At 47.2% G+C, this 16174-nt stretch overlaps 1 protein-coding gene across 1 annotated transcript in view; it reads left to right on the plus strand.

Moving 5' to 3' along the window:
* Nucleotides 1–16174, plus strand: part of LOC119462460 (intraflagellar transport protein 88 homolog) — a 66893-nt gene that overhangs the window by 35633 nt on the left and 15086 nt on the right. The window contains exons 7-11 of the mRNA XM_049672989.1: nucleotides 3472–3576; nucleotides 7896–7998; nucleotides 9009–9123; nucleotides 10105–10360; nucleotides 12250–12320. Of these exons, the coding sequence (XP_049528946.1) occupies nucleotides 3472–3576; nucleotides 7896–7998; nucleotides 9009–9123; nucleotides 10105–10360; nucleotides 12250–12320 (650 nt within the window). The remainder of the gene's footprint in view (nucleotides 1–3471; nucleotides 3577–7895; nucleotides 7999–9008; nucleotides 9124–10104; nucleotides 10361–12249; nucleotides 12321–16174) is intronic.

Raw genomic sequence — 16174 nt, forward strand, 5'->3', positions numbered from 1 at the left:
GAACACGTCACGCAGTCACGCATCTGTCAATCATTTTCAAAGCGAACTCGTCGTCGGCCATGAGTGGAACTGGCGAAGAGGTAGTCTGCTTTGGGTTCCGTTGCTGTGGCTTGGCTGTTTGCTTGCGACCTTGGCCGCGCGCGCGGGCCGTGCCGCCTCGGAGACTCGCGGGCGGTGCGCGCGCGTTGATTATCTCTAAGGTACGACTACATACACACGAAAACATAGCGGCGCCCCTCATTCGTTGCCTCGGGATGCTCTCCCGGACCCGTCAACGACTGGAGGTGCTAGACGCGTTTTTAGAGCTGACAGATATGGGGTTTCGGCGTCATTATCGGCTTTCAACAGGAACCGTCCGATGGCTGTGCGACGACATCATAGAAAAAAGAACCAACTTTCAAAATTTCCGCACAACTGATGGTGATGTGGCAATGTACAATAAAGGAATACGTCAACACGCGATGATACTTGAAAGCTTTCAGGACAATATTTAAATAATAGTTCATATTTATTGAACAAGAAGAAGCATTCCGCAATTTGTCGATTAACTCGTCATATGATGACGTACACTTCAGAGGCGGCACCCTGTCGTTTATTGGTCGCGTCCTCCCCGTCTTCCACCTCCGTGGCTTGGGAGTGGCCTATTTAGTGACGTAAGCGGCGAAGCGAACCGGTTCGCATTCGGAACCGTTATTAGATTCCGCCCGAGAAGTTGCTGGCGTGTCGCCTTTCGGTGTGTGCAAAGGACAGGGAAAATCATTGTTCGTTCCATTTCTTTGTTCAGTAGTTAGTGATCTAAAACTTGAGAGAAGCGACACTAGACGTGCTTTTGTAGAGATAATTAAGAAGATAGTTTCTCCTTTTCTGAGACTTACTTAGGCACGTCGGCGCAAGGACGCACTCTAGAACGAACCAGCACGTACGTCTGCAAATTACTAACTTTGTTTTCACACGAGTAACATGACAGGTATCGCATTCAACACATCAAAATGGGAGTAGGTGTGAGAACTGGAAGCAGGTGAAAGTTGCGCGAACTATCGCCACCTACCCATTACTCCTAGAACAAGAAAATTTGGGATCGTGCAGCGTGTCGTCGGACAAATATGGACCACGCATAGGAAAGCCTTCAATGTATGCTCATTCGAAATGACGTATCTATCGCTTCCCGTAAGAAGGATCAACAACACAACATATGCGTGCAATGTGGCAACTTAAGCAGCACAGATTCACTGCATTCTGCGCCAATTAGACTTCCTTGCCAAATGTCAAGCGCATTTAACCACGTCACTATCCTTGTATGTCACACTTACGCCCGTTAAACATCTATGCGGAAACAAGCAATTGGCATGCCATATAAATTCGAGTCGAACGGAGGCCGTAGGAATCACGCCGTTGCCGCCAAATATTCGTCGTCACGGTCGCCATCGTCTTGATGCCATCGTCAAACACACGTACACTCGCATTTCACGCACAATTATGTGATTTCCACAAACGTGTTCGTACACCTGGTAACGCTTTGCAGAGCCCGAAACAATTCTGGGTTAACAACCTGCAAAATGTTACACAGGCAATTAAGTCTCCTTGCATGCATTGAATGCGAAGGCATTCTGACTCTTCCGCGCGGTACTTTTCACTTGGTCATGTGCTCTAATTGGGAAAGTCAATTTTGAGGGTAGGCCAACCAAATTTGGGGGTAGGCCAAGTCAGTTTTCGGAGTCGGCCAGGTTGATTATTAACGTGGGTGAACTCAATTTTCCATTTGGGCAAAGCCAATTTTTTTGGTTGTGGGCCACCCAAATTTTGGAGGTGGACCAAGTCAGTTTTGTGAGCGGCAAGGTAGATTTTTAACGTTGGTCCACTCAATTGTCTAAATGGGCAAAGCCGCAATTTTTTGGGTGTGGGCCACCCAAATTTCGGGGGTGGGCCAAGTCAATTTCGGGAGTGGGATTGGTCGGTTTTGAACACGGGTCAATTAAAAAAAATTTAATTAGATTATGGGGCTTTACGTGTCAAAACTACGATCTGATTGTGAGACACGCTATAGTGGGGGAGTCCGGAATGACTTGGACCACTTGAGGTTCTTTAAAGGGAACCTAAATCTAAGCGCACGGGTGTTTTCACATTTCGCCCCGATCGAAATGCGGCCGCCGCGGCCGGGATTCAATCCCGTGACCTCGTACTTAGCAGCCCAACATCATAGCCACAAAACAACGACGGCGGGTCAACTCACTTTTCGAATTTAGTAAAGTCAATATTTTGAGTGTGGGCCACCGAAACTTCGAGGGTGGGTCAAGTCAATTTTGACAGTTCGCCTGTTCGGTTTTGAACATGGGTTAACTCAGTTATCGAATTGGGCAACGTCAGTTTTTGTGTGTGGGCCGCTGGAATTTCGGGGGTGGGCCAAAACAATTTTGGGAGTGGGTCGGGTCGATTTTGAACATGGGTCAATTGAAGTTTAGAATTAGGCAAAGTCAATTTTTTCGGTGTGGGCCAAATCAGTTTTGGCGCTACGGCGCCGTGGCTGTTCACCGTGGAATTTTGTTGTGCGAGCCGCAGCAAGTCCAGCGCCGGGAACGTGACGTCATCACTTGGTCACGTGGGTTTTCTTCCAATCGGATGTTAATGCCGGACTCTTGGCGGATCTTGCGCTTTATGTGTCATATGAGGCTTTCGCCTTAAAACGCTTTGCATAACATCGATTCTCACGGCGCGTGGGATCTGTGCAAATATGATTGTACAGATATGCGGTGATATATGATAGTGTTCATTTACATTCTACATTATCAGGTTGGAAATTTCTGTTCGCAGTGTGCGGCCTTCCATTTCTGTTGAGTATCCTCAGAATGTGTCCTTGTACGTACGTGCGTCTATTCCTCATCGCTACAAAAATTATTTTCGTGATGTTTCATTACCTTGTCTCGAAGCTTTAGCTCCTGTCTTAATCGTGCATTTTTCAAAATGAAGTACGCACGTTAATATAAACCTTGCTTGGCATTCAGTAAAGCTTTATTTCTAAGAGCTATTTGCCATTGTACGACCGCCTTCGCTAACAATATGTCCGCCGTCACGATAATCTAACATTTGGCCTTACGAAAAATTCTAGAATAAGTATACTATAATTATGGGGAATGATTTTTTCCTGTCTGCGACGAGACTTTCTACCACTTTATTGCACTAGTAAAATTAGCACGCCTACAAAGAGCCGTAGTCACTTTCGCATGATAACTAGACCACTTTATTTGGATGGATAAGAGTGGTTGCAACAACGAATCTCCCCAGATACAACGCTTCGACATGTCTTCGTCAGGTTAGCAACTGATTTCCTTAGCAGCGTTAACGTACGTATGCGTAGCTTTGTTACCATTCACCTCAAGGCTCCCTTTTTTTCTGCACTGTTCAGTCTTGTTTGGAACACTTCTTCGGAATGCTTAGCCGCGTCCACGGCTGTTCCTTTGCCATTTTTTGTCGCAGGCTTTGGACCAGGCCAAGGACGCCGTCGCCAAGGAGAGGAACCTGTCGCGACAGCGAGAGCAGGCAGCCTCCGAGGTTCCACCGAACCTTGACCTCATGTACTGCGTGAGTGCAGCACGCACGCGCACGTTTCGCCTCCTCGAATTGACGCAAGTTTTGTCTTTCAGGCGGTCATTAGTGCTCGAAACGAGAGTAAGCTGCCTTACAAAAGTTTGCGCTGAAATTCAATAGCTTTCCCCGGAAACGTTTGTTGACGGCTGCGGCCGGGACTCAACAAGAAATGTTCAGGATGTCAACGAACAGTTTTGAGCCTTATTAGGGTGCGTACAGGTCCTTGAAATCCTTGAAAGCCCTTGAAATTGAAAACTGCGTTTTCAAGGCCCTTGAGAGTCATGGAATTTATTTTCTTCCTTGAATATCCTTGAATTTCGCGAGCAATGTACTCTGATATCGACACTGCGACCTCCTTTCTGTGGTAGAACGCCGTCAATCTGATAAACTCCCCATTTCAGAAATAATACGCCGGCGCGAGCGCACATATGGGTCCGTTTCGTTGAACTGCCCGGGAAAAATAACAGGTTTCACCGCGTCAAACCGCGAGCGAGAGACCCGTGCCGCGCTTCGGTGCTTGCTCGGCTGGCACTGTTCCCGCGGCTTTCCTCACCCTATCATTAGTTTCACTCCTCCCGCGTCCGTCTGCCTTATCCCACTTTCACTCATGAGCGCGAGCTGAAGCTATAGTGAAGCTAAAGAGAGCTATAGTGGAGAGCAACTTTACCACTGATGCTCAGTGCCTTTGGGTGGAGGTTTGTTATTATATTATTTAACACAATATAAGTGCAATAACATTACCACATTTTCCGGTCTATAATTCGCACCTTTGTATAACACGCACCCCCCTCAAAACGGCAGTTCACCCCCCCCCCCCCCAAAAAAAAAAAAAACGAGTTATAAGTCGCACCGGTGCATAAGACGCACCTGTTCTTTCGCTAAGCGATTTAAAAAAGTTACAGTGACGTTTCGCTAAGTGAACGTGGGTCACGCGCAAGCGTATGGGTGCCATATATTTCCACTCCAGGCGCATTTCTGCCGTCGTGGTTGCCGCGATGTTCCGTATAAAGTCCAAAAGCGATAACATCGTCCCCGCGAGTGAAAGCGTGCGACGGCGAGCCGAATTGCGCACAAGGGAGGAAAACGGGAAGACAGCCCGGGAGGCAGGGATGGGGGGCTGACCTGTACTCTCGTAGCAATTGCGTAGCTTGCGCAGCGGCGCGCGCCGTATCTTGACAGCGATCTGCAGATGCGACGACTTCGGGGTCGATCGACTCGCGGTCGGCCTACCGCCGCTTGCGTTGCTGCTCCATCCTTCTCGCACGGCGCTCGAGAACTTGATCACGATAAGCCGGTACCTGGATAGCGCGCACAGAACCCCTAGCAATTAAGTCAACCAGCGCGCTTCACGTGGCCATAACATCGAATCCGATTTTGACGGCAGCTTTTCCAAAAAATGTCACATTTTCGCCCTAAGGGCGAAGCAATGAATGCGATAGCAACACAGCAATGCCATACGAAGTAAGGTGAGCGGCTTTGGTAGCAATATGAATTGTAGTAAACATGAGCTGATTAAGTAAGCAGGTGTGCTGCGCCGTAAGTAGACCGACATGAAGAGAGACTCGATGACCACGAGAAGGCGCCTGTGAAACGGTGGTGTTGATGAGAAGCGCTTCCCGTGGGCAGCGCGTGCGAAGGGACACGCCTGTAGTGCTGCACTTCCGATCCGGGCAGCATTGCATGTGTAGCGTGCGTTGGAAAATGTGGCCCGACTATTACTAACTGAATGAACAAGCGTGGTGCGAGCGCGCACAAACAAACATGAATAGGTCACACTGAATGACTGGAGACAACGACTGTCAAAACGCTGGCAGCGAGCGCATACGCCGCCGCGGCGAAGGTACGTGCGGTCTATCGCTTCAACGGAAACTGAGCGGCGAATGCACAGTGCATAAAGGCCAGAGCCGTGTGGAGATAACAGATGGTGCGGACGAGCGAGCGACGAGCGCGGTTGTTGGCAGAGTAGAAGTGCGCCCCCCCCCCCCCCCCCCCGCGCTCCCTCCGGCGCTGGCTTCCCGCTTCCTTGCTTGCGCGTGGGTGATTGAGTGCGTTCACTCTCCGTGATAGCGCGCGTCCCCGCACGCTTCCGCTCGGGCATACGGCGCGCGGCGAAGATTTTATCTATAGGGAACCTCACGGCGACGGCGACGGCAGAAATCCAGTTGAAGTGTCCATATAATTGCTATCGCAATAAAAAGAAAAACACGCTTAACCTTGCACTCGGCCGCGCAACGCTTGAAACAGCGAAGCTGGGCTATCGTAGCCCAGTATTTTCCGTAAGTGCGCGCGAACTTTTCATCGTATTACTCATGATGATGATAATTTATTTTCGCGCGTCTCGGACTTGCGGCCGTCACTGCGCGTTTCATAGCGCAGCTTGCAACACCGACACCGCGTTGCTATGCCGACGACGCGTTCCAGCAGACCCGCTCCGTGAATGCGTCTCTCTCCCTCGATCATAGCGCGCAATACCTCTTCACCTCGAAGAGCATGGCTCCATTCTTTCTCTACTCATATCTTTCAGTGACTCTCCGGGGTGGCTCAGTCAGCTAAGGCGTTGCACTGCTGAGCACGAGGTCGCGGGATCGAATCCCGGCCGCGGCGGCCGCATTTAGATGGAGGCGAAATGCAAAAACGCCCGTGTGCTCGCATTGTAGTGCACATTAAAGAACCCCAGGTGATCAAAATTAATCCGGAGCCCTCCACTACGGCGTGCCTCATAATCAGAACTGGTTTTGGCACGTAAAACTCCAGAAAGAACGATAGAAAGATATCTTTCAGTCCCCATCCCCCTCTGCAGCGCGGTTGAGGTGTCCTCTATTGAGAGACAGTTATCGCGCTGCACTTAACCCAAACCTTCACCCCTTTCAACTAGAATCTCCTTCTTTCTGTCGCAGAGCATGAGCGTGCGAACGCGCAAGCTGTGGATGAAGACGACAACGCTCGAACGCAATCATCATCATCATCATCATCATATGGCTGACTTAAATGCATGCTCTGCGAACGTCTAATAATTCCATGTAATAAAAAAAAAAGTGGCTGTATAGCCTAGTGGTTACGACGCTCGCCTTGGGACCGGGGGTACGCGGGCTCGAATCCCGCCTCGGCAAGAAAGTTTATTTCTTCATAGTTTCTTGATACGAACCACGAACCACGGCTGGCTTAAACAGCTTCGCTGTTAGAAACGTACATAGGTCGCACCGTTCTATAAGACGCACAGATGAAAAAATTTATGAAAAGATGCCTCTTATACACCGGAAAATACGGTATACTGAATCTTTTGGAAATGTTTGACGAACCAACCCAGCCAATACTGCAGAAGCCTGCGCAGCTGTTGTGAGTGTTGTGTTAACTTTTAATATTGCGGTCTAGAGAAATGATCAAGAGAAGACATGTTTTACAAAATTGCAATATACATCTATTTGTTATAATATAATGGATGTGTAGGTAAACTTGCGCAGTTAATACTGGAGAAGTCTGAGTAGCTGTTTAGAGCATTCATTGTGTGTTGTGAACTTTTTTGGTATTGTTGTGAACTTGCAAAGTGATCAAGGCTGGACATTATTAACATCATTGGGATATACATTTATTTCTTTTTATTTTAGTGCAATAGCCCTACGCTCAATATTTTGAATATTTGTGGTGAACTTTACCAAGGCTATACTGGAGAAATCTCAGCCGCTGTTGTAAGCGTTCATTTTGTGTCGTGATCTTGAGAAGTTATCAAGGCTAGACATTTTTATTATAATTGTGATATACATTTATTTATTGTAAGTGCAATAAAACTAGTCGTATTTGGAAATGTTAGAGTAAAGAAATCGTACTTTGGAAGCGGCTGTGAGTCCTTGAAAAACATGTGACAGGTCCTGGAAAGTCCTGGAATATCCTTGAATTTTTGCCTTGGAAACCTGTACGAACCCCGTGAGAGGAAATGTTAGGATGGGTATTTTGAGTACTTACGCTTTGGTTCACTCACAGATATGCTTTTGATAAGTGAGAATGCGGATGTAAACAAAGGACGAACAGAGAGAGAGAGGGAAATACAAATGACGACTGGAGATCAGAGCCTAGCAAAATGCCTGACACGAACTCCCTCAGATGTTTAGGGAAGGACGAAGAAGGGGCAGAGCTGTCCTCGTTGCGGGCGTGAAAAGCATCAGGTCAAGAAGGAACGCCCGTGCTTCATTTATCGCATTGTACCTGTACCTTCTCTGTCCTCATTTTATGTGGGTATGTCAAACAGCCCAGGTTACGAGGGAACATTAAGCGTAAAGGAAATGTCCGACACGGTACGTATACGGTATTCCTGGCAGGCGCTGTTCAACCTCGCCGTGCAGTACACGAACAACCAAATGTACACCGAGGCTCTCAGCACGTACCAACTCATCGTCAAGAACAAGGCCTTCTCCAACGCAGGTAGGGCCCAGCCGCTTTTGTTTTAAACCCGAACGCAGTACCTAGTGCGGAAACGGTCGATGCATTTACACGTTACAGTTTTAATTGAATTGAGCGCCAAGGAGTTCTGCTATGAGAAATGCTGTGAAAATACCTACTGTTTTATCAGTGGATACGCATAGATGAACTTACTGCATCCAAAACGCTAACCGATTAACCGACCAAAGGGAGTCCGTATTCACACACACAAAAGAAAGAAAAAACGTTAGTACGTTCACACTCTTTAAGTAATGTTGTACATGTTAGCAACGGCCGCCGGCCTTTACAAACGAGAAACTTTGTAAATTTCGGCCCCAGAACTTTTAAGATGCTTCCGTCTAAAAGCGCATATCTTACATAGAAGTGAACGGCCACCCTGCAAGGAAAAAAACGAAAGAACAGAATGGAAACGAGAAAAAACCTACCCCTAACCAACTTAGCAATTTTGAAACACAGGTGCGTTTTGTGTGGAATTGCTGTGTAGCATGATATTTGTTAGCTCTAATGCACCCGCAGCGGTAGCTCAGTGGCTATGGTGTTGTGCTGCTGAGCTCGTGGTCACCTGTTTGATCCCAGCCGCGGCGGCCGCGTTTCGATGGGTACGAAATGTGAAAACGCTCGTCTACTTCGACTTAGGAGCACGTCAAAGAACCCCAGGTAGTCACATTTAATCCGGCATCCCCCACTGCAGAGTGCCTCAGATTATCGGTCTGGTTCGTAAAATCCCAGAGTTTAATTTTATTAGTGCATACGCGTCTCGTCGGCTTTTCGAACTTTACGCAGAGCAATCAAACGTATCCATTGTCACGTATGCTATTGCATTTAGTTTGATGGAGCATGGTCGCATGTACGTCACACGAGCCATCGTTGGCGCGTGTGTACTCTTCCCTCATACAGTGGGAGTGCTTAAACCTCACGTGAAGAACTTGATGTTGTAACAGTAACAAAGCACGCGGTCAAATACGCGCGCTTACGTGTGGCGTCTGTTTCAGGTCGCTTAAAACTGAACATGGGCAACATCTACTTCTACCAAGGAAACTACCCTAAAGCCATCAAGTTCTTCCGTATGGCACTGGATCAGGTGCCGAACACCCATAAGGACATGAGGTAGATAGCGAATCATGTTTCTGACAAAGTTTAACATTTCTCAATATTGTCACGAGCCATTTGTTTGTATTTGCATACACAACTTTAAATACGTGTACATGTACAGAGGACGTGGTTCTCCCCGATAACTCAATTGCTTCGTGATATTGGCGGCATGACTTGCGTGTCGTTCGCGCTGACACTTTCGGACACTTGACGCAGAAGTTTAGAGAAAGAGCGACAGGAAAAGGTGCTATTTCAGTATGTTGTGGCAGCGTGCCACGACATGTGCGCACATGTTGCACTGCGATGCGTACCCAGACATGCACCAGTGTTCAATTGCGCGGAAAATATGTGCAGGCACTGCGGTCGTTCGAAATGACAGATACTGGTTAGCATTACCGTGCGCTTACGTGCACGCACATGAATGGACACAACATTCGTATGCGTGGGCACGTACTTTAAAGATTTGACCTTGAGTTTGTACAGCAACCCATCATGATTACCGTCCTACCGTTTACAGGCCGTTTTAAGTGACCTATTTGCTTAGGAAAAAAAAAAAGAACGTTTCTTCGACAAACAAGTTTTAAACAAATACCGATACGAAAGGTTTCACATTTTAAAATGACTGATACGAAAGAATGATATAAGAACAAATCACGGAAACCATAGCAGATCTTCCGAGCAGTGACCAACATTACGAAACTATGATTTTCCTCAAGGTGCAGTAGTAGGTGCTTAAACTTGTGCTAGATTATGAACATACTTTCTTCGTCATCCTTCGTTTTAGCTGCGTGTCAAGCATGTTCTTATGGCGCCTTGGTTTCGTGTTTTGTGTTCTGAGCCGGAGGCTGTTGGCTTTATTCCACATGTTATAAACACGAAAGACGTGAAAAACTCACGAGGACACCTACCGCATGTGGTCTCCAAGCCATCTCCTTCGGCGTGAGAATCGTGCGCACGGAGTCTCGCCAACTGAAGCAAGGTGACTGCGCTGTGCAGGTTGAAGATCATGAAGAACATCGCGTTGGCCTTCGTGCGCATGGGCCAGCTGGTGGATGCTGTCACCTCGCTCGAGTACATCATGGCCGAGCGGGCAGACTTCCGCACAGCGTTGCACCTGGTCGTCTGTCAGTATCACCTCGCCGTCGGCGCGGCAGTGGGTGGCGGAGCAGACAAGGTCCGCCGAAGCTTCCTCAAGCTGCTCGACGTGGCCCCAGAGCAGATCGACGAGTTCGACAAGTACGAGCCGTCCCAGGTATGCATTCACTGGCATGGGTTTAGTTTCGACCTTGCTGGTACATCTATCTGTTCTAGTGCAAAACGGACAGAAGTCGAGAAGCGCACAAGCGATGCTTTCATAATGATTTATTAGGAACCGCACTGAGGCTTGAAGCCATTGTTACAAGTAACGCTTGTGCTTGTTTCGACTTCTGCCTGTTTGGCCTCAAGTTTCTACGCTGAGCGGCAGAACAAATTTCAGTGGCAATAGAGTTTCCTTTTTAAACAGTTGTTGTTCCTAATATCCCCAAACAACACAGCGGTTATCAAGTACGGCCCGGGATTAATTTTGACTACCTGGGCTTCCTTGACGTGCACTCAGGGCACGACACACGAACGCTTTTGCATTCCGCTTCTATCGGAATGAGGCCACTGAGGGGCAGGAAATTGAACCCGCGACCCAGTGCTCGATAGCGCAGCGCCTACGCCCAAGATCCACAGCGGCTGCTTGGAAAAAATTGTACTTCTGACAAAAAGAGTAAATGAAATGACATTATTTGCCGTAGTATTTGTTGCTTTTTCAATATTTGGTGTACTTTTCGCTTTGATGTATTTTACTGCCTTATTTATTTGTTTATTATATGAACATTCAAGGAATTATATGGACATTCCAAGCGCACTTATGCCGTCGCCGTGATGCTTCAATAAAAAGTCCTAGGGTGATAACACCGTCGCCGCGTGCCGTATACTGTATGTGCATGTGAAAGTGCGCTTGGGGAGCCGACGATCGCGGTTTGAAGTGGCCCGCGCAAGAGATGGAGGCTGAGAGCAAGCGCGCCGTCTTTCGTCCCGCGAAGGGCCGTTGGGGGATAGGAGAGAGGGGGTGGGGGGGGGGGGGGCGGCGGCGTTCTTCTCCGACGGCGCTGAGCCGTGCTCCCTCAAGGGCTGCAGAAGATATCGCCAACCTTTCCCTTTCCCCACGAACCACTTACTACAGCAACTGCGCATTACGCGACCGCGCGCACGGGGAACCGACGATCGCGGCGCATTCTCGCGCGCGCGGGGAGGGAAGCGGGGAGGCAGCGTTCTACTCCGGCACCAACTGCGTACTTTGCACGGCCGCGCGCGCCTTACCTTGAAAGCGATCTGCAGGCGGCTCATAGCTTTGTGTGCGCAGTGTTCTCGTCGCTCAGTTTGCGTTCTTCTTCTTTCTGGGGGTTTACGTGCCAAAACCAGTTCTGATTATGAGGCACGCCGTAGTGGAGGGCTCCGGAATAATTTCGACCACCTGGGGTTCTTTAACGTGCACTACAACGCAAGTACACGGGCGTTTTTGCATTTCGCCTCCATCGAAATGCGGCCGCCGCGGCCGGGATTCTCAGTTTGCGTTGAAGCGATACCGAGATCGATGGTCACTTCGCTCGCTGCTGCGGCCGCGCTTCTCGACGCGAGCGTTTTGACAGCGAGTGTCCGTGGTCATCGAGTGTGATGTGCTCATATTTGCCTATGCGCGCTGACACCATGCTTGTTAATTTAGTCAGTAAGCGATTATTACCAGGTTTATACGGCCGATAAAACTACTAACCTTACTCCGTATAGCTGTCTACTAATTTTCTATCGCAATCGATGCTTCGCCTTTTGGGCGCAACTGCGGATATTTTTAATGCAACCACTACCCTCTGTAATGCTTCGGATTGGAGGGTACAATAAATGAAATGAACATTAAGTGATGGCGATATTCGATTTCATTTTGATGAAAGCAAATATTAAAAAAAATGACTAACACCTTTTTGGTGGATTTTACGGGGAAGGCAGCTTCTGCACTCTTCAAACACGAACTTACATTGCATGTACATTACACATGTCACTGGCGTTTAGTATACGTTCACACCCTCTCATTCGTGTATTGTGTTTTCTACCTTTCAGGGTGACCCAGCCGAGATGCTATACTACGAGGAGATAAAAAATGACTCGTTACAGCAGATCGAGCGGGAGAGGTGAGCGGCAGTATTGACAGCGTCATCGATAACCAATCAGCTATTTTGATGGCAGCTAGCGCTCCTATCTTTGTAGCTCAAAGTAATGCCAAGCGAAAGAAATCATCATAATGGTACTGCACAAACAGACTTGCCTCTTATGTGCCGCACGGTTCACAGGGTGATACGATCATTTTTGCTAGATGAAAGTATAAATATGGCGCTGGTGAATCACATGAATTAATGTTACAATGTGACAAGTCAAGTTAATCATGCGTCTCTTGTTTACAGCCACTTGGAGCACGTGCACTGTATTTTGCTGGACTAGTACTTCACGTGACTCAGCATGTGTTCATATAGCACAGGGGGTTCGCGCAAGCGCTCTTTTCATCCTGCAAAAAAGCTGATTGGCTCAACACTGTGTGAATGCATGCGTGCTATATTGGGGAATGCCTTGAGATGTAAGCCGTGCCCAAGGTAGATAATTTAGATGTGTGTTATAGTAACCGATCATCATAGGCGTATCTACCGGGGGGGGAGGGGGGGGCAGGGGGGCCAAGTGCCTCCCACTGTAAAAAGTGGGGGGGGGGGGGCAAAGTATGCCATTTGCCCCCCCCCCCCTCCCTTTTGAAAGCCGACACTTTTCAACAAAACACAGCTGAAGCAACTTTTAATTTCTTCTTTTCGGTGACGGAAGCCGATTACCAATCAATACTGTATTTTTTCGTGATGCTCCGCCAGTGCACTTGACACCGTGTACCCTTTGGCTACATGATTGCGGCGCTGTTGTAGGCTTGTTTGTAAGTTCCTAGTTCCGCCTTATAGCACGCCTGGCAGTCTTGGCACAAATTTTTGTAGAACGATGCCAGGGCAATTTCTTTTTTGAGGTGGTCTTTGACTCTGACGAGTTGCTGCGTTATTTGCTTATAGAGATGTGGCAGATTCGCACCTCGTAACCTTTGAAAATCCTTGAAATGACTCTATCACCCCTCGTGCCTAACTAAGGAAGTGAAGCACGCTGTCTTGTTGTCCTTGCTCTGGCAGGAGGGTTAGCAGCACGCCTTTTTCCCGTCGTTATAGGCTGGTCGGGATAGCCATTGTCGAGGAAGTCTTCAGCTTAAGTTTTCGTGCGACAGCAGTGGAGTATAAAAGCGGAATGCGAAATATATAGGCGAAACTGGAAAAGGAAGGCTACAGCAGCGCCGCGATGATGTAACCAAGTGGCACACTGTGTCAAACGCTCTGCCAGAGCATCACGAAAAAACAGGACACGGTATTGATTGGAAATAGACTTTCGTCATCGACAAGGAGAAGAAATTATCATCCCGCTTGTTCCTTGAATCATTTTGCATATAATCTACGGCGCACACGATTGACCGGACACGGGGACTCCCCCTGAGCTATACGCAAACGCATTACGTCATTCGGCATGTATATAATAATGACCGTCATGGTACCTCGTTCATTGTGAACAAGGCACCCGTATTGGTTGCAAAAACGCCAGAAACATCCTCGTTTTTCTTTTTGTTTTTCGGTTGGCCAGTGCTCGTTTTCTTCAACCATCTCGCAATTTTTATGCGTTATACACGGCATTTAGGTGATTTTTCCCGGTATCCTCGGCAAACTATGTGAGGAACGTTGCTTATATTTCTTCGAAGTATGAAGAAATGTTCTGAGTGAAGAGCGATGAATGTTTATCTTGTGTAGGTTCATTATAGAGTTTGTTGAAAGTTACTCATTCAAGCATTCCAGGGTGCCATACTGCCACAAATGTAAATGTTTTCCAGACTCATAAAACAACTGCACGTTATAAGAACTTGAAACTTTGTCAGAATATGTATAATTTTGAGTGACATGCGTTGCTGAACATTCACGTTCCTGCTTTAAGTGGAATTACTGCTGATAATTACTAAACGCTTATTTTTCCATGTGCTTCTTGTGCATCATATGAGATTCGTAATTTGTTTCTCCGGTGTCCTCGGTGAGCTAAACAAGGCATCTTGTTTATATCTGGGGAAAGCTAGGGGCATGGTATGGGTAATGTGTAGGGTATGTTTCAAATGATAGGTTGAATGCGTCTTTTCCATTAAATTACGTATGCAAGTGATGCATAGCGTTATTAGTGTGTTTTACGAGCGGTGTTAAACTTATACTGCTGCAGTGGCATAATTACAACTGAGGCCTAATTTTGCGAACATAACGGGAACAGCACGCCAAGTTTATGTACGAGTGTAAATGCCTGCTGATCAAACACAGATTTGCAACATCGCAAGCAAGCATTTGAAAATATCACACTACTGTTATTGGAGCCAGAGCTCTACTACTCCAGGTACAAACCCAGAAAACGCCTGGTTCCGCAAATCTGACCTTCAAGCTCAGCAAAGGTCAGACTGGTAATACCGGCGGCGGCTGCGTACGCCGCGCCCATATCTTGAAAGCGATGTGGACAAAGTTCGCCGAGTGCTGGCATGTGCTGTGCTTTCGACGCTTAGTTCCCGTTGAAGCGAGACGCAGCATGAAGGTCAATTCGCTCACTGCTGCTGCCGCGCCGAGCAGCGTCTTTGTGTTGCCTCGTGGTGCAATTGCAGATGCGGTAGTTGCTGACCGCGCTGAGCAGTGTGGATTAACTTGGTTTAACCGCGTTGAACCACGGCAAATCTTTACCCAGGTTTCCCAATGTCCCAAGAGAACTCTGCGTTTCAGAAATTTTATACTTTGAAGTAATAAGCACCATTTTAAATGCAATGTGTCGCGAAGTTCTAACATTAGTAGCTTAATTAAAAGCGTTACGAATAATGCTTGAACTCTCTTCTTTTTCTTGCGTGACATATTAGGCTCGCCTGGTGTTCTCACTGAACTGAAAAAGGCAGCTTCTTTATGTTTGGTAACTACGTATGACCAAGTATAATGGGTGATGGGTAGGTAAAGCTTAAAATAGATAGGTAATCAATTAATTCCCTATGCAAGTGCTCTAAAGCGTTATGAGCGTGTCTAACGAGCGGGGCAGAATTGAGACCGCTACCCTGGCACACTATGGTAAATGTTCTGGCGAAGTAACATGGGTGTTGATGAATATTTGGCTTTTAAAAAATTTATCCCAGCACGAAGAGCTCCAAAACATTACACGTTGGCATGATTTAAAACGGAACAGACATATACGGGCAACATTTTCAAGCATGCGATATAATTACAGGAAACTGAAACTTTTATTGCAACTGCTCGAAAGAAACAGCTTCGCTGGAAATGGGGTAGTAATTCTCCAAGGTCGCACACATCTGTTGCCTTTTTTTCTTGTGAATATTTCAAGTAATTTATGTGTGTTGTATTTTGTTGCGTATGACCTCAACAATACTATTACGTTCACTAGAGATACATTCGTGATGTAGACTTCAACACCAAGTAGAATTCTTTGTCTAATTATTAAAATTGTTTGTAGCAAATCTGTTGTTTTATTATTGCGCGCCGTACTGCTGCTACAGCGCGGGATCAGGGACCTGTGTGGGGCACTCATAGCCTTAGTACGGGATCATCTTGAAATCTTGTGTTTTGTGTAGTTCCAAGAAATAAAGACAAGTTAAAATAATTTCTCGGGCCTTCATGGTTCACCATGTGTGGCTGATAAACAGGCCATATAAAAAGAGCTAACAGACGCCTTTTCCGGGCTCTATCAGATAACAAAATAGTAATTCGCAAATATATATATATATATATATATATATATAGAAAGAGAGAGAGAGAGAGAGAAGCAAGTGGTCTGCCCCCCCCCCCCCCCCCCCCCCCACTTGAGAAATAGTTGGTACGCCACTGGAGGTGTTAGTGGTATGTAATTGATAGAGGGATCATGTGCATAGTTCGCTATGACCCGCGGGAGCTTG

The sequence above is a fragment of the Dermacentor silvarum genome, chromosome 8 (genome assembly GCF_013339745.2).
Source record: "Dermacentor silvarum isolate Dsil-2018 chromosome 8, BIME_Dsil_1.4, whole genome shotgun sequence".
Lineage (NCBI taxonomy): Eukaryota > Metazoa > Arthropoda > Arachnida > Ixodida > Ixodidae > Dermacentor > Dermacentor silvarum.